At 49.2% G+C, this 19,399-nt stretch overlaps 1 protein-coding gene across 2 annotated transcripts in view; it reads right to left on the minus strand.

The window, feature by feature from the left end:
* Positions 1-7,555, minus strand: part of CTDSPL (CTD small phosphatase like) — a 109,391-nt gene extending 101,836 nt beyond the window's left edge. For both annotated transcript variants that reach the window (XM_028107189.2, XM_028107188.2), the window contains exon 1: positions 7,477-7,555. In XM_028107189.2, coding sequence (XP_027962990.1) covers positions 7,477-7,555 — 79 coding nt within the window. The remainder of the gene's footprint in view (positions 1-7,476) is intronic.
* Between the last annotated feature and the right edge of the window lie 11,844 nt (positions 7,556-19,399).

Here is a 19,399-nt window from a genome sequence, read left to right on the forward strand (position 1 = left end):
CATATTTCAGAAAATAATGGCTGAAAACTTCCAAATTTGGCAAGAGACACAAACTACAAATTCAAGAAGCTGAGCTAAATCCAAACAGGATAAACCCAAAGAAATCCACACCAAGACATATCATAACTAAACTTCTGAAAACTAAAGATGGAACAGCCACGTTGGAAGACAGTTTGGCAGTTTCTTACAAAACTAAAAATATTCTTACTATGGTGCTCCTTGCTATTTATCCAAAGGAGCTGAAAACTTGTGTCTCCTGGAAAACCTGCACCCAGATGTTTATAGCAGCTTTATTCATAACTGCTAAAACCTGGAAGCAACTGAGATGTCCTTTGGTAGGTAAATGGAAAAACTATGGTGCATCCATACAATGGAATACTATTCTACTCTAGAAAGAAATGAGCCATGAAAAGACATGGAGGAAGTTTAAATGCATACTACCAAGTTAAATAAGCCAATCTGAAAAGGCTACATACTGTATGATTCCAACTATGTAACATTCTGGAAAAGGCAAAACTACGGAAACAGTAAAAAGATCAGTGGTTGCCAGGGGTTGCGGGGAGGGAGGAATGAATAAACAGAACACAGAGGATTTTTAGGGCAGTGAAACTACTCTGTATGATACTCTAATGGTGGATACATGCCATGACACATTTGTCAAAACCCACAGAATGGGGCGCCTGGGTGGCTCAGTTGGTTAAGCGACTGCCTTCGGCTCAGGTCATGATCCTGGAGTCCCAGGATCGAGTCCCACATCAGGCTCCCTGCTCGGCGGGGAGTCTGCTTCTCCCTCTGACCCTCCCCCCTCTCATGCTCTCTCTCTCTCATTCTCTCTCTCAAATAAATAAATAAAATCTTTAAAAAAAAAACCCATAGAATGTAAAACACCAAGAGTGAGCCATAATATAAACTGTGAACTTGGTGGTAACAGTGTGTCAATGCAGGTTCACAGAGTGCAGTAAATGTACCACTCTGGTGCAGGATACTGATAGTGGAGGGAGGCTGTGCGTGTGTGGGGTCAGTGTTATATGGGAACTCTCTCTAATTTCTACTCAATTTTGCTGTGAACCTGAAACTGCCCTAAAAAATAGTCCATTTTTTAAAAAAATACATTGAACTGAGTGAAAGTGAAAATGTAACATCAGAATTTGTGGGACACTGCAAAAGTAGAGTTAAGAGAAAAATTTGTAGCACTAAATGCATACATTAGAAAAGAAGAAAAGTCTCAGGGCGCCTGGGTGGCTCAGATGGTTAAGTGTCTGCCTTCAGTTCAGGTCATAATCCCAGGGTCCTGGGATTGAGTCCTGCATCGGGCTCCCTGCTAGGCAGGGAGCCTGCTTCTCCCTCTGCTTCTGCCTCTCTCTCTCTCTCTCTCTCTCTCTGACTCTCATGAATAAATAAACATTAAAAAAAAAGAAGAAAAGTCTCAAATCAATAATCTAAGCTCTCCTCCAAGAACCAAGAAAAAGAGCAAAATAAACCCAAATCAAGCAGAAGGAAGGAAATAAAAAAGAAAATAACAGAAATCATTGAAGTTGAAGGCATAAAAGCAATAGAGAAAATTAATGAAGCAAAGAGCTGGGTCATTGAAAAGATCAAGAAAATTGAGAAACCTCTAGCAAGAATGACAAAAATTACCAATATCAGGAATGAAACAGAGTATATCACTTCAAACCCTGCAGGCATCAAACAGGTAATATGGGAATGATACTATGAACAATTCTACACATGAATTTGACAAATTATGTGAAATGGATTAAATCTTGAAAAAAAAGGCACCTATAACTTAGCCAATATGAAAGAGATAATTTGAATATCTCTATAACTATTAAGGAAATTGAATTTGTAGTTAAAAACTCCCCCCAAAAGAAATCTCCAGGCCCAGATGATCTCATTGGAGAATGAACACCTATTCTGCATAATCTCTTCCAGAAAAAAAAAAAAGAACGCTTCCCAATTTATTTTGTGAAGCTGATACCAAATCAGATTAAAGACAATGCAAAAAAAAGAAACAGTATCACTCATGAATACAGATGTAAAATTTCTTAACAAACAGAATTCATCAATATATAAAAAGAATTATATACCTCATAAAACCATGAGGTTTATTGTAGGGATGGAAGGCTGGTTCAATATTCAAAAATCCATCAATATAATCTACTACATTAGCAGACCAAAGACAAAAACTCACATGACCATATCAGTTGATGCACAAAAAGCACATGACAAAATAACATCCATTTTTGATAAAAGCTTTCAGAAAAATAGAAATACAGGGAAATTTCCTCAACCTGATAAAGATTTTCTACAAAAAAACCTACAGCTGACATTATACTTCATGGTAAAAGACTGAATGGCTTCCCACTGGGAACAAGGCGAGGTTGTCCAATCTCCCCACTATTGTTCAACATACTTCTGGAAGTTCTAGTGAGTGCAATAAAGCAAGAAAAAGAAATAAAAAGTTCACAAATCAGAAATGAAGGAATATAAATGTTCTTATTTGATGATGTTTTCTATGTTAAAAAACTGCAAGAAATCGACAAAGCCTCTTACAACTAATATGTGAACTCAGCAAGGTCACAGGATATAAGACAAACATACAAAAATCAATTATATTTCTACATACTAGCATTGAATACTCGGACCAAAATTAAAAGTACAATATGATCACTTAAAAACAGAGAGAGAGAAGGGCGCCTGGGTGGCTCAGTCTGTTAAGCTTCTGCCTTCGGCTCAGGTCATGATCCTGGGGTCCCGGGATGGCGTCCTGCATGGGGCTCTCTGCTCAGTGGGGAGTCTACTTCTTCCTCTCCCGCTGCCCCTCCCCCTGGCTCATGCTCTCTTGTGCTTGCTCTCTGTCTCTCAAATGAATAAATAAAATCTTAAAAAGAAAGAGAGAGAGAAATATTTAAATGTAAATCTGACAAAACATCAACAGGACTTATATGCTGAAAACTATACAACCCTGATGAAAGAATCAAAGAATATCTAAATGAATAGAGAAATATAATGTGTTCATGGATTGGAAGACTCAACATCGTAAAGATGTCAGTTGTCCCCAAATTTATACACAGGTCTAATAAAATTCTTATCAAAATCCCAACAAGACTTTTTGCAGATATAGACAAGACTATTGTAAAATGCATATAGAAAAACAACAGAACTAGAACAGCTAAAACAATTTTTGAAAAAGAACAAAAATTGGAGGAATCAGTCTCTTCTATTTCAAGAGTTCATACATAGCTACTGTAATCAAGACTGCACAGTATAAACAGATGTACAGGCACAGAGATGAGTGGAACAAAATCAAGAACCTAGAAAGAGACCCACACTGAACTGACTGACAGAGATTGACAGAGATGCAAAAGAAATTCAAAAGAGGAAGGATAGTCTTTCCAACAAATGGGGCTGAAGCAACTAGGCAGCCAGAGGCAAAACAAAAACAAAAACAAACTGAATTTACATTTCTCACCTTATAAAAAAAAGTAACTCAGAATGGATTTTTTTGCTAGGCAAGTAATACGCCCATCAGGGAAAATGCTTGTACATGTTTCTTTGATCACATATGAGGACATTTCCCTAGGACAAAATCCCAGAAGTAGACCCGAAGCATTGAAGGTATGCCAGTATTGTTGATTGGCCAACCAATACCTGTTCCCACCCATTTCTAATCATCTCATGCCTCCCATAACAAACTCACTTCGCTTGCAGCTAGGGGTGGCCATGTGACCCAGTTCTAGCTAAGTAAACATCAGCAAAAGTTTGCTGAGTAGTCCCTAGGAACGTTTTTTTGCTTTCCAGGTAAAAGGGATAGACGTGACTGGCACTGTCCCTTTTTTCCGCCCTAAAAGTGGCTGTGGTTTTTGGAGGGGTGGCAGCCATGTTACAACACTGAAGGAAAGCCTAGAGAATCACCGTGATGTCAGTCCTGCTATCAATGAGTTGCTGAACCAAAGCCAGCAGGAGCTTACCTCTAGACTATTTGTTATGTGAGAATAAACTCCTATTGGTTTAAGCCATAGTATAAGCCTGATTTTCTTTTACTTGCAGCCAAATGCATTCCTAAAGAATTCAGTACTAAAATACTCTCTAAAAAGTACTTATTTTATTTCCTAACAAAAGTCTGTAAGAGTGTCGATTTCCCAAAACTTTTATTTACTTTGTTGTCATTTAAATGTTCAGCCAAGCTGACGCATGAAACTATTTCACATGAAGAAGAGCATCATTTCATACATTTATCGAACAGATTTCCTCGTCTATGACTTCCTTGTTCCTACCTCCCTTGTCCACTTTTCTGCTGTATTGTTTAGCTTTTTCTTATGATTTTTTTCTTATTGATTTGTAAGAGTAAATTTGTAGATAGCAAAGCAGACTGAGTTGAACTCACATGGAAATCTGTCTCTGCATCTTTATATTATCAACCCAATCCAACACAAGTAAGAAATACATCTTCCCTGACAGGCCAGGCTGACAGTGACAATCCTGACAGTCATCTTCAAGTAGTGTACCACCACGTGGCAACGTGTCAAGAAGTAATTCAACTCGGGCAAAACACCATAGCCCATATTTATTAGTACTTTTTTTTTTAAACAAATCTACACCTAAAGAAAGGCTTATGGAATAGTGGCACACCAGGCAGAGTCCTTAACGTACATCATCTCATTTAACCCTCATATCAAATCCAAGAGTAGCATTTTTATTCCTGTTTCACAGAATAAATGATGAAAGTAAGCTTTTAAAACCAATAGTTTCTTGGGGCACCTGGATGGCTCAGTCGTTAAGCGTCTGCCTTCGGCTCAGGTCATGGTCTCGGGGTCCTGGGATTGAGCCCCGCATCAGGCTCCCTGCTCGGCAGGAGGCCTGCTTCTCCCTCTCCCACTCCTCCTGCTTGTGTTCCCTCTCTTGCTGTCTCTCTCTCTGTCAAATAAATAAAATCTTAAAATAAATAAATAAATAAATAAAACCAATAGTTTCTTTCCTACCACAAAAACTTACAGCATTCCAGGCCCCATAAACAAAAACAAAGTGATTAAGTGTTTACCTAAAATTAAAAGTAGGTAAACTATATTGTGCCTATCTAAATAGATCAATGTGCTTAAGCTAGAAACACTGCTGAACCTGTTCAGTGGATTAGGAATCTGAAGAAGCTGTTCCAAAGTCTGGCCATGAAGTTTATTGCCACATTGTAATTGACCAATTTTTCCCCCATTTTTTAAAGTGAAAAGCTGAACTGAGCCCTATTTTAATGCTTCAGCAAGAAAAACCTATTATAGCTAGCCACTCCATCCCAGAGCAGCAAGTATTCGCCTCATCAGTTAACAATCAGCCGACCTGACACTAGAAAACAAACAAAATAAGCTGTTAAAGATAATAAAAGATCGTCATGAAAAGCAATGTAAACAGGTTGAAGAGAACAAGCACCATCCTTGAGTGTACATGGTTGGATTTTGGCTAAACTGACTCTACTTTAAAAAGCCTAGCAGCTAGAGGAAAAGAGAAAGTTGGGGAGGATCCCGCTCTGGGACTCAGATTGGGGGCAGCAGGAGGGCTGAGACCCTGACAAATATTTCCCTCCTTTATGCCACACCTCTCCTCGCAAGAGCTGTGGATTCTCTCTCTGGCAAAGCATCACACAAAGCAATCAATCCGGAGTGGGTGAGAAGCACAGATATCAAACCACCCTCATGCCTCTCACTAAACCTTCCCCAAGAGGACACACCCAGCCCAGAGCTTGCACGCCAGGGCCCCAAGAACTGACAGCCCCCAATGGCAGGAACCTATGTGTTGCCCACTTGGGCCCCAGGGAGACGTAAGAGATTCACCTGAAGCACCCTCTTTGCATAATTTTTTAGCCAGTTTGTGAGGCACAGAAAAAATGCCTGGGGGAGTTTGATTTCTATTTCTACATAAAAGAAAACAAGTCTGTAAACACATAATGTTTATGGTCTACAAAAGTGCAAATGGGTTGATAAATACCCAATCTGAGGATACCTCTGGCGCTTTCTTGCATCTTCCAATGGGCTTGCCCAGTGGTCCCTGCTTGGAAAGAGAGAGGGGTTTGTTTTCTCCCACCCCATACTGTGGGAGGGAGGGTCCTCAGAAGGGCTGCACACCTTACCCCACTGGCACAGCAAGGGTGATAACACATGGAAAGAAATCGGATTCTTTCCCAAAGTTGGCTGTGGCCAGGGAAGGCTGGGTGAGGGGAGGGTGTCCTGGTGGGCTGCTCCTGACATCAATCCAGGTGTTTTGGGGGCACACAGCAGAAAGAGAGGGAGGCAGGGCTTTAGTCACCAGAACAGAACAAGCCAGATTCCTCAGCCCTTCAAAACCTCAGGACAACTCACTAGAGGGACAGTAAGCAGGGCATACTCTCACGTCCCCCGCGAGAAAAGGGGATGCCAAGTTTCAGAGAGGGTAAGAGACACAAAGAAGAACCAGAAGGAAAGAGAAGACGGTGTTGGGGTCAAATGTGCTAAAATAAAACCAGGCATTGCAGCACAGAGGGAAGGGACACACCTGGCACCCTAAGGGCTCTCTGAGTGCCCGTTAGAAGCAGGCCCTAAAAGGGCCCAGGGAGAACCAGACCTTGCTGGCACTCCCAACAGGCTGGTGTCACTGAGACTACACAGTAGCAAAAGGGGGGGACGGCTTAGGCACTGCCCATCCCCCTCCTTCCCCCCCAGGACTTGCACCACCAATTAAAACACCCAGGCACACAGCCTCAGTGGTGCACACCTGCGACACAAGCAGGCGCACAGCCTTCCTGTGTATGAGTGCACAAACACATACACCCTTCCCGTCCATGGACACAACTTATTCAACCTGCCAGCACACACTGCACGCACACACACACACACACTCCGTCAGGAGGGAACATACATATAACCCTTATGCAGGCTCACGCTCAGGCAGACACACACATACCCACTCCACAACCTCTTAGTCGGCTACATACAAAAACTCATGGCCTGGCAGGAAAACCTGCACTCACAACCTCTCTGGTAGGTGCATACACACCCTTACAATCTCAGTTGGTGTGTGCACACACACATAAGTGCGCACACTCAGAATCCACCAGGCACATATACACACTCACAACCTGTCAGGTGCACAGCATACTCAGCACCTCTCTGGTAGGTGCACACCCCCTTACCACCTCTCAGTCTCATGCACACACAAAACCTACCAGGGCACACGCACTCACAGACTGCCAGCAAGACACACACACACACACACACACACACACTCACAACTTCTCGGTCAGCGGAGCGCAAACCCAAACTCGCAGCCCCTCAGGGTCACCGCCACCCGCTCACAGTCTAGCCCGCGGGCGCACCCCCACACCCACGCACCCTCTGGCGCCGGCGCACCCCTCCCCCAGGCCGGGACAAGCGCACGGCGCCCAACTCCGGCAGCGGCGCGGGGAGTGCGCCCGCCCCCAGCCCGCGGCCGCCCGCCCGCGCCGCAGCTCACCTTTCTCGCCGGCGCCCCGCGCGCGGCCCTCGTCCTCCTTGGGGTTGGTCACCTGGGTGATGATGGCCGGGCCGTCCATGGGTGCGCGGCGCGGCGGCCGCCCGCCGGCCCGGCCCCCCGCAAGCCGGGCGCGCGGGGGCGCGGCGCGGGGGGCGCGCGGGGCCGCGGGCCGGGGGGGCGCTCGCAGCCGCCGCAGCCGCCGCAGCCGCCGCCGCCGCCTGGGCGCGCCCGCCGCCCGGCCCCGCGCTCAGGGATAGGCGGCCCGGGCCCGCGCCCCAGCTCCCGCCGTCGCCGCCGTCGCCGCCGCTGGGCTGGAGCGGCCGCCGCCTCGTCACCATGAACCCCGGAGCCGCGCCCGGGAGAGCCGCGCACGGGGAGGCGGAGCGGGAGGCCGGGCGCCGCGGGAAGCGGGAGCGGCCGAGGGGGAAGGAGCGAGCGCCGAGCGAGGGCGGGAGGGCGGGCGGGAAGGAGGGAGGGAGCGAGGGAAAGAAGGAGGGCGGGCGGGTGGGTGTGTCCCGGCCCGGAGACCGGCCTCCGTCGCCGCAGCCAGCGGCGGCGCTGCCCGCCGGCCCCGGGGGGCAGAGGGGTGCGGGGTGAGTGGAGGGCGGGAGAAGCGTGCGAGTGAGTGTGTGCTTGGGGGGGGGTCTCGGGCAGACGAGTGGGGTGCAGGGCTTGCGATGCAGGAGATCCAGAGAGCTTCTGGCGGTAGAGGCGAGGGGCCCGGGGGTGGGGGGAGAGAGGTGTGGGGAGGAGTCTGGCAGACGCGGTGAGGGGCGTGGGGGGCTAAGCGGGGGCCCGTGGGTGTGCGGGTGGGGTACAGAGGGGTGTGCGCTGTGGGACCAGAGGGCCCAGGAGGGCTCGCACGGCTGCGGGAGCGAGGTTGGGCCCTGACTAGGGATGTTCACCCGGGGAAGGCCAGAGGAGGAACTTGCGGGGCGGGGAGCGGTGGTCCCGTGAGGATGCCTTGGGGGAGATGCTGGGTGAGGGACGTCCGGGGGCGGGGACCGAGGAGTCTGGGACGATGGCGCGGAGAGCAGCGGTGTGTAGAGGTAGAGGCTGCTAAGGAGTGGTCTCTTACACACGGAGGCGGTCCGCCAAGGGGTCCCAGGCGCTGGTGTGAGGAAGAACCCGGGGGCGTGTGGGGCGGCAGAGGGGTTCCAGAGTGGGAAGAATCCTGGAGGGCCCAGGAGTGAGCGGGAGTCAAGAGGGGGCGTCTGTGGTCGGGGCTGGGGGCTCCGAGCGTGGGGTGCCGGCAGAACCCGCATCCGCATTGGGCCTGAGAGCCTGCGAGCCAGGCGGCGGGTCCTCGAGGACCAACCTCCTGGCACGTGGGGGTGTTGGCGTCGAGGGGGGCCCGGGCAATGGGCATTTCCGGGTGCTCTGCAATAAGAGGGGGTGGAGGAGCCGGTCGAGGGCTGAGGAAAGGAAGGGGCCTGTGGCGGGCCGAGCTGGGCAGGGACTGTGCTTCTGAAGAGCAGCCAGCCACTGTCAGGCCTGGAGCGGCGGCCAGAGCGCATGCATGACGGGAAAGTGCCCCTTCAGCCTCGGAGGGTCGGAGCCCTTTCGCGCCAGCGCCTTTGCGTTCCAACTTGGAAGCCACACAGACAGGGGGCGGGGCAGTGCCGCAGGAGGGCGGGTCCGAGGGCGGAGCGGAAGTACTCGCGCGCGCTCTCCACCGATCGGGCGGATTGGGGAGGGCCCGCGGAGCGTGACGTGATAGGCAAGAATGAGTGGGCGGACTGGGGCGTAGAGCCGTACCTCCCCGGCACGGGTTGCGCGCGCACTTCAGGCCTTGTAGGCACTTCAGGCCTTGTAGGCACTTCCAGCCCCGTAGCGACTTACAAGGGGTGACTCTGGTAGGTCCTTTCTCGTTCTTCCACGACTCCTGGAGCCCGGAGCTGGTTGCAGCCAGGTCGCGTGCTCACCGGGGGAACCAGCGAACCTCTCCAAAGTTTTAAAGTACACTGCGGGAAAAGCCCTCTGGCCAGGGGCAGCCTGCAGACCTCACCGGTCTCTGCACCAGGTGGAGCCCAGTGAAGGCCCCGGTGTGGGAGACATCCCTGGTACCGGGCTCCTGTGGCTAGGCAGATGGGAAAGCACTTCAGGGGAGCTGCTCTAAAAGGTAGTTGGGCAAGCTCCACAGGCCCCAAATCCAAGACCTCAAGTGACATCCTGGCTCTGTGCGTGTGGGCGGGTCCTGGTGCCAGTTGCCTCGGTGTGTGCTCATGCATGAGTATCTGCTCTTCTCACGGCACCTTTGGGACCCCAGTGGATTGCCTGGGGTAGCCGAGACGTGAAGATTGAAGTGAAGTGCCCTTTTGGTTAGGAAGGCACGCCCTAGAGTATGTAGCCCAGGCTCTAGGACATGCCCTGCCTAACCGTCCCAAGTGCAGACCAGATTAGGGCCCCATGGCATCCAGGGCTACACTTGTCCCTACTTCTAATACTCTTCACATTTGTTATGAGGGCATGGCTGGCCCAGGGCCTGGTGAATTTTAATGTTCTCTGAATTCAACTTTTTAAAAACTGCAGAATTCTAAGGGGTCAGAGGGATCTTTCAGAGAAAGCTGTTTAGGGAGACATGTTTCTCCTATAGTTCTTAGTATATAACCACACAGAGCAGTATCCTTGCTGCCTGGTTGTTGTAGCATCCCATTAGTCAGGGCAAGGTGATGGGAGCATTTGGACTCACCCATCCACATGCTTGAGGCCTTGATATGTTTTGGGTGGGGGACTTCCAGAGGTTCTGCTCACTTAGTTGAGGCTGGGAAGGAGCTCGGAGCTCAGAACTCAGAGGTACACGGCCAAAGAACATGATTTCCATACACAGAACCTCTCCTGTCTGGCCTTTCCTGGAAGAATGACTCCCCAGGACCCTCTAGTAACAATCCTTCACTGTCCTCAGCTTCCTCCTGAGATCACCTCTAAAAAGAAAAAAAAAAAAACAGGGGCGCCTGGGTGGCTCGGTTGAGCGGCTGCCTTCAGCTCAGGTCGTGATCCCATGGTCCTGGGATCGAGCCCCACGTCAGGCTCCCTGCTCGGTGGAGAGCCTGCTTCTCCCTCTCCCTCTGTCTGCCGCTCTGCCTGCTTGTGCTCTCTATCTCTGTTAAATAAATGGATAAAAATGTATAACTTTGTAGCATTAAAAAACAAAAACAAAAAGCAATTACCTCACCCAAGCCTTTGTATCAAGCTCAGGTAAAAAAACAGCTTGCTATCTTTTAAGTCCTTCTTACCTTCCATATTTTGTTCATTTAAAGATTCAACTTATTATTTATTTCATAAATATCCATAGAAATCAAAAGAGAAAAACCACCCACAGCCCTATCACCATCCTCAAATCAATCTATTTTTCTACATTTCTCCCTGTCCTTGCCAATGTGTTGACATAATTTTATGTAACTATAAAAATATCATGGTTAAGGGGTATCTGGATGGTTCAGTCCTTTAAGCATCTGCCTTTGACTCAGGTCATGATCCCAGGGCCCTGGGATGGAGTCCTGCAGTCTGCTCCCTGCTCAGTGGGGAGTCTGCTTCTCCCTCTCCCTCTGCCCCTCCCCTCTGCTCATGCTCTCTCTCTCTCTGTCAAATAAATAAAATCTTAATATATATCATGGTTAAAATTATAGGGTGAGTATTTTTCCATGTGGTGACATAATCATTTATAACTACCATAATAAATGATTGCATAATACCTCACTAAATGAGTCTTAGATAAGGTAGTATCTTGGTTTGATAGATGACGGAAAGATTCAAGAATTGCCACTGGTTCAATTGATTAGTCATGAGAAGAAAATACATTTATCTTAGTCTTTACAGCGTATCAGGATGGATCAAATAATTAAATACAAAAATACATAAATAAGTATAACAAAGCAAAGTAAATGCTTTTTAAAGGAAAAGGCTAAGAGTGACAAAATTTACAAAGAAATACAGATATGGATAGGAAAAGGCTAAGAGTGACAAAAATTACAAAGAAATACAGATATGACAAAGGATAAGATTGATACATTTGGCTACATTTGTTCTTTCAACAAACATTTATTGAGTGCCCACTATATGTGTTAGGTTCTGTTCTAGACAGGATCTCAGAGTTGTCTGAAATGAGGGTTAAGGAACTGGGCTGTCATACTCTCACACTTGTCAGTTAAAGCTATGGACTGTCCCTGTGAGGGAGGGGGGCTTAAAGTCCCCAGGCACATTGGGCTCTTGGGGAATGGGAGCAAAACAGTTCCAGTGATCTGAGGACAGGTACCAGCCACTGGAGGCCAAAGCACATCAAGTCCCAGGGAGGGATGTCCAGAAACAGTAAAAGAGATTGAAGGGGTCTGAACAGAGCACCATAATGTGGTTTGAGTCACAATTCCCAAACCATTATCATGTAGTGTCCTTGTACCATGTGTGCTATTTAATGTTTATCTTTAAATTAACTTAATTTTTATTTAAACAGAAAATTAGTGGACAACATTTTTTTAAGAGACAAATGGAGAATGTAGGAAGAATCACAACCCCAAAAAGGAAGCACTGCAAAGAGTGGGGGGGGGGTAGAGATTGGGATATAAAGGGCAGGCGGACATGCCCCTAGAGCTGGCAAGCCTGGCCCCACGAGGCCAAGGACAGGAGCAGGTAGGAAGAGAGTATTGTCCGGGGCAGCCTGGCCTGGAGTCTCTGGGGTGGAGCTCCAGTGTGGGAGGGGACAATCAGACCAGAGGTGGGGGATGGGGTGAGAATGCTCTTGGGGTATGGAAGAGGCTACCCTTGACAAATGGACACTGGGTATAGAATGGACAACTAGGGAGGAGGCAGCACAGAATGAGTGTCCCAGGTATAGGGAACAGCGGCATGATTTCAGGCTTAGAGGCCAGAGAGAGCAAGCTCAGGGAGAGGTCCACAGTGGTTGGAGTTGAAGGATCCGGTGATGAGCAGGGCTCACGTCAAGCAGAGCCTTGTAACTCAGCAAAGGTATCAGGGATTTCTTACTCTGGGGGCTGGGGGAATGACATATTCAGATATGTGTTTAGAAAGTTCCTACTGACTAGCAGATTGGGTCAGAGGCAGTGCAAGCAGCAGGGAAACCCATGGAAGATGTTGCATTAATCCGGGGAAGAGATGATGGCAATGCTCTCTGGACTTGCCATCCCCAGCCCTGCTCTCCATCTTTGAATCTCTGCCCTCCAGGCTCTATCCTTGGTCAGCTTTCTCCCCTCTCTGTGGGCATCTCAGTCTCGGGTTTTGTGTTTGTTACTTAGTTTCTATCTCAGTGCCGGGTTTTCTGGTCTTTCTCTGATTCTAGCTGCATGTGCCTCTGACTCAGGGCAGCAAGTCTTATTGGGAAAGGAATGGAAGTAGAATCTGGGCAGAGATTCCTGGGGGTCAGGCAAGTGGATACAAACCTGAGCCCACCCACAAGTCTCTCCCTTGGGGTCACCTAGAATGAGTTTCCTCCGGGTAGCAGTTCTCTTCTGCAGTGGACCAGGCCCAGGGTCTTATCAGCTCCAAAAAAGACCTGCCCTAGCTAGGCAGGACAGGCCACACCCACAGAGGTCATTTATTTATTCTCCAGGTAGGTATTTGGGTGCCTTCAGGGTGTCTGGCTTGGGCCAAACGCAGTAGACACAGTGCCGTCAAGGGGCTCATAGCCTAATGGAAGAAGCAGAGGAATAATCAGAGGGTGGCACAGAGTAGAACTGATTAATTCTCCTGGCAGTCCAGGAGTCCCCACAGAGGATATGATGCTAGCAAAATCATTTTTGGATCCCACATTGTCCCAGGTAAGAGACTTTTCCAGCCACAGAAAAGGCTCCCTCTGAGGAGCAGTAGGACATCATGATGGAGAAAGAGACTGGGGTTTTGAAAGCCAGGTTGAGTTTGGACTTTAACCTGTGGGTAATCTGGAGCAAGGAACAGGCACCATTTCAGAAACTTGTTCAGATCTGTGAGCTGAAGTGAAAAACAATTTGAACCAGGCTAAGCAACAAAGAGGACTCTATTGGCTCATGTAACCAAACCACAGTTACATGCCTGGGCTGCAGGAGTCTGGGAACAGCACTCCTGACTCAAGGCTGTGGAGCTCCCTAAGGGCAGGGTATGAATTTCCTATGACCTGGAGGATCAAGGTGTATTTAGGGAAGCCAGAGGGCTTCCTTATGCCCAAGACAGCCTATCCTGTCTTTCCCGTGCAGGTTGCTAAGGACGTCAATCCTAAGGGCTTCCCAAAAGCTCATCCTCCTGCCCTCAACACCCATGCTCCCACAACATCCTGATTCCTCCTTTCCAAGACCCCTCTCCCCCATCACACATGGATTCCTCCAACCAAATGCCTATGTCCACGGACACTTGGGGCATCCAGGCCATTTTTGCCCTCTGCCGTCATCCCCAGGGATGCTTTCCCTCTATCCCCACTTGGGACGTGTGCAAAGCACCCTTCCCACCTACAGACGCTTCTCTGCCAAGAACAAGGCCCCCTGATGGGCCAGTGGTCCAGCAGGTATAGCCCGCCCCCTGGTGGCTCCCATGTTGGGAGGTCTTTTTCACGTGCCCAAGTGGATATGGAACTTGGACTCTCCCTGCCAGCTCCCTGGGGTATACTGTGGGGCTTAAGGACAGGCTGCCCCCAAATGTGCCACTTTAGCAGACTGATTATTTTAAATAAGAGTTACCCTAGAGACAGTCTGTGCCAGAAGGACACTCAGACCCTCTGTCCCCCCGAAATCAGGAACTAAATCCCCCATGTGAAAGGTGCACTACCTGTAGCAGGTGGTGAAGAGATAGCCTTATCACCAGAGATGGGAAATTTAGAGCTCAGAAGCTGTCTAAAAACCCTCGTTATTTTTTACTAATCTACTACTCCAGCCCCAAGTCGAAGCTCCCAAAGTTAAGTTTTCTTTGTCTTATCAATTCCTCACAAATGTATTATCTCTTTGTCTAAAAAGTAGAAAAAACTTCCTGCCTTGGTCATTTCTTTGAGTCTCAATTTCATTATTGGGCCTCCATGCACACATAAGAAAACTTTGGGTTTTTTTTCTCCCATTAACCTGTCTCATGTCAACTTAATTCTTAGTGCAACTAGAGCAACTTTGGGCCAAGGGAAATTTCTTCCTTCTCTTCCATACCATAGCCACAGTGGGCCCAGTCCTGTCCCATACTTCACCTAGCTGTCGTGATTTGCACTCCTGGTCAGCTTTCCCCAGGGTATTAACAGAAAAGCCCTCAGGAATGTGAGGACCTGTGTGCTCATCCGGAGCGAGGGGGAGGGGGAGAGCAGGGGAACTAGAGCTCTGGGACCCACTTGACAGCCAGTCTTGGAATAGAAGATGAAGCAGCATTGGTGATGCTGACCACTGGTGATGGAGAATAGGGTAGTCAGCTGGGGTCCTGAACACAGAGAAGAGGACACCTGGTATAAAGTTGGTGGTCAGGAAGTGTTTGGGGGAATTTGAGAATAAGACAAATCCCAGTCTGAGACAGACTCTGGGGCTATGAGGCTGAGATGTTGCATGTTTAAAGATGTTGCATCTTCAAGGTACCCAGAAACCCAAGAAGCCTTCCTGGAGGAGGACGCCCTAGCTACTTTCCCTCTACTTCCAAAATCCCAGACCTGCCCTACCCAGAGAACTTGGGTAGAATAAGGGGACACAGCCCTGTGCTCACATCCTCCCTGGGAGCTCTGGGTGGAGAGGGGGCAACGCCCTGCCCTAAAATCCTGTTACAAAGGAATAGCTGCTGGTGCGGAGTGGGTAAGACAGCTGTGTGTGCCCTCAGCCCACTGGCAGTACTGGCTTTCGTTCCTGAGGGGGCAGAGAGTCCTAGAGTCCCAGGTTGATTTGGTGCCTAGGATCCCACACTTTTAGTGCCCCCCCCCACCATGGATTGCCCCTTCAATGCCTCCCCTATGTCCCAAGGCACCAGGTGTCGCCTGCCCAGGCTAGTAGAGACTGCTCTTGCCTAGCTGATGGCATCTGGCTTCTCTTACCCAGATTCCCCAGGCACTGGGCTCTGGCCCAGCCACAGGTACCCCCTTTATTCCCTGACCTGTGTTTGCAGAGGCTGAATTGGAGCTGAGGTAGACAAACCCAGACATGCCCAAAGTCTGTGGCATGCGATATTTCATGGGCAGGTCTGGTCACAGACACACATCTTGGCACACACAGGTACAAGCTCATTTGTACTCAGGCTCATCTACGTGCTGGGACACAGGGCACACACACAGCAAGGTTGTCTCTGCCCAGGCTGGTTTCTTCCACGTTGGCATGTCTGTTTCTCTCTCTCTCTCTGCCTTGAATTCTGGCTCTCCATGTCCCAGCCCTGCCCAACATTACCCTGCCCCTTCAGTTCCCCTCGAGCCCTGCCTCCCACCCTCCTGATGTTTTTGGACGTGATCACAAGTAAGAACAAGGAAATGACCGCTAGCAATTTTTCTTTTTCACATAAACTTCCCCAGAGGCCTGGGTGGAGAGAGGCTGGGCTTTCTACTTTGGAACTGGGGGAAGAGGAGAATACAGGGAGGAAAAACCAGATGTCAGCACATCAGCCTGTCCTCTGACACACGCACCCCGCCGCCGAGCCACACACACCTCCTTGCTTCCCCCTAGCACACGCTCAGGTGCACCTGCTGCACTTCGGCCTTCTAGACTGCTGTCCCACGTGCCCCGGCTAGAGCCAATTCTTAGGGCTCAAGACCCAGGGAACCGCCAGTCCCGCTCTGCTGCCAAGGCGGCCACGGGAGGCACTCCCCGGGCTCCACACCCCAGTGCTGGGCTGGGGACCCTGTCTCCGCTGGAAGAGGCCACAGGCAAGTGCTTCCTCTCTCGGGGGCCTGCTTTTCCAGGCAAGGCCCTGCAGATAGAAGGTGGCCTGTGGTCCAGAAGGAATGAGTGCAGATCAGAAGGGGGTGCCCAGCCCCGTCTGAGCTTGGAGATGGGAAGGAGGAAATAAAATATCTGGACAGTTTGGAACCATTACGATTCTTTTTAAAATATTCAAAGCAAAATGTTTTTGAGAAGTGAGGATAAGAGCCAAGTGGATTTGGCCAGACCTAGAGAGTCCACATAGTTCCTTAACATTTACTATCTTTGTAAGTCCCTGACAGTTCTTGGCAGGGGGGAAGATGGGTGGGTGTCACCCATCCTGATTGTTTACTGTATACCAAGCTCTGACTTGGTACCATGTGTGCCCGAGCAGGACAGGCTCCTTCAGTGGCAAAGGATGGAGACTCTCTTAGGGAAGGACAGGGGTGAGAGTCCCAGAGCAGGGGGCTCTGCCCTAGCCAAAGCTTCACAGGAACCCAGCTTGGACTCAGGAGAAACCTACCACCTGGTAGGCCTCGGGGATGACTGGGTCCCACTGCTGAGCTCAGGAAACTGGGCCATTCAGGATCGGAACCACTCCACACCAGTCCTCTTGTCATTTGTCATGAATGTGACTCAGCTGTATCTCCCATCCCTGCTTCTCTTTGGGTCTGATCACTTGTCTTCCCGCTACCAAGTTACTAACTTTCTTAAGCCCTAGTTTAAATTCTGGGGGGAGATAGAGAGTCTTTTTGGCTCAGTTCATTACCATTGTTCATGTCACTAGGTTGTGTAAAATTTTACTCAAAAGCTCCATGACTTAAAAAAAACCACACACACACCAAAATATGTATATGCGTATGATCTGCAGTGTGGGCAGGACTTGGTAGAGATAGCTCACTTCTGCTTTACGTGGTGCTTCTTGAAGGCTGGGCGTCTTGAAGGCTGGGGCTGGGGTCTTGAAGGCTGGGGCTGGGGTCATCTGAAGGCTCACCTTCTCATGTCACAGTTGATACTGGCTGGGACTTTTAGGCCATTGGCTAGAAAACCTGCTAATGATTGTATTACTCATGCCGTTTACTTATTGTACTCTGATGTTTTGAAATCTTGGAATCTTGCTGACTCTTATGGACTACCCCTCCCTGGGCTAGCTTATTCCTAGAGGTAGCGGACAACTCACTTGTGAGCGTATCTTCCCTATGGAAACCAGCTAATCCAGAGCCCGTCCCCCGCACCCACTCCTTTATGGAGCTTTCCCAGTCTAGGCCACTATTCCCTTCCTCTAATCACCCCAGGAACATGTACATCCCAGAGGCCACTGAGATTATTCAAACTAGCCAATCCTAACCCAGCCTCAGCTGTCTCATTTGTTCCTTTCCATGGAAACCACAATAAAGTCTCTTATCACAGCTTCCCTTTCTCTTGGTCTGCTCCCTGACCAAACCTCGTGTTCCTTCATGAGGGCCCCCATGACATGGTGTGCCCCCTTCTCTTGGGAACTGTGAGTATAACAGACTGTCTTTTTCTTTTCTTTTTTTTTTTTAAGATTTATTTATTTATTTGAGAGAGCGAGAATGAGAGAGAGAGTACATGAGAGGGGGGAGGGCCAGAGGGAGAAGCAGGCTCCTCGCTGAGCAGGGATCCTGATGCGGGACTCGATCCCGGGACTCCGGGATCATGACCTGAGCTGAAGGCAGTTGCTTAACCGACTGAGCCACCCAGGCGCCCCTTTTCTTTTTAAAAAAAATTTTTTTTATTTATTTGAGAGAGAGACAGACAGACAGAAATAGTGACAGAGAGCATGAGCAGGGGGTTAGTGGCAGAAGGAGAGGGAGAAGCAGGCTCCCCGCTGAGCAGGGAGCCCGACATGGGGCTTGATCCCAGGACGCTGGGATCAGGACCTGAGCTGAAGGCAGATGCTTAACGACTGAGCCACCCAGGTGCCCCCAGACTGTCTTTTCAATGGCAATCACCTCCTGATCTGTTGGCCTCACCACATGTGAATAATAATAAAACCCATGTTTTATTTTTTTCTTATTTTTAAATGTAAATTCAATTAGCCAACAAATAGTACATCATTAGTTTCAGATGTAGTGTTCAACAATTTTAAAACCCATGTTTTAAAACAGTGGTCTTTGGGTGCCTGGGTGGCTCAGTTCGTTATGTGGCCAACTCTTGGTTTCGGCTCAGGGCATTATTTCAGGGTTCTGGGATGGAGCCCTTCATCGGGCTCTGCACTCAGTGGGGAGTCTGCTTATCCCTCTGCCCCTCCCCCCCGACTCATGCACTCTCTCTCTCTTTCTCAAATAAAATCTTTACTTATTTTTTTTTTAAGAGAGTGTGTGTGTGATCATATGTGATGCATACCTTCCCTGGATCTGTACTTGAGGGCTGACCTCATCGTTGGTGAGGAATGGCTAAAGGGTGGCTATTTGCAAGGTGGGGGGTGGGGTGGGGATGAGGGGAGGGGAAGGATGCAGCTGGAATGGACAGACGGAGGAGAGTTCACATGCCCAGCCATGGTGCCTCATGTGTCAGGGGGAGGAGGAAGGCAGGCTGTGGACCAGGGGCCTGGGCTTGAGCATGCTCCCCCACGGAACTTAAGGAATCTGATCATTTAAATTTTAACCTGGTCTTCCAGCCTTAGGTTTCTTTGCAGTTTCCTGGATTGGATTGGATGGAGTGAAGCATGCAGAATCTGGGCTTCCGTTTGTTCTCTTGGCCCACGAATGTCAGAAGTGGGCCTTCCCTTGTCCAGTTGACTGTTGAGGGGTGGTGGTACTTCCTGAGGTGTAGAAGATTGCTTGGGGGAGAGCCCAAGCTGGCTACAGTTGTGTCAAGCACTGTCGAGGGACTTTGCCTTCACCAGTCCTCACTTGTGAGATGGAAATTAATAATGACTTGTTTCAGAGAGAACATGGGATCAGAGAGGTCAAGAGCCTTGCTTAGTCACACAGCCAAAGAGCAGGGCAGAGATGAGAGTGGTACCCTCACGTCTGGGCTCCTTTCTGTCCGGGAAGCAGCTGCTCGAGATTATAGGGCAAGTCAGAGTTTCCAGATCTTGACTCTGTGCTTTAAGTGGGATGGCTCAGAAGATGAGTGCACTTGATTTATTTGAGGAAGAAACGACATTGACA

The sequence above is a fragment of the Eumetopias jubatus genome, unplaced genomic scaffold (assembly GCF_037043125.1).
Source record: "Eumetopias jubatus isolate StellerSeaLion01/CBP00866 unplaced genomic scaffold, mEumJub1_p1.0 scaffold_1, whole genome shotgun sequence".
In the NCBI taxonomy this organism is placed as follows: domain Eukaryota; kingdom Metazoa; phylum Chordata; class Mammalia; order Carnivora; family Otariidae; genus Eumetopias; species Eumetopias jubatus.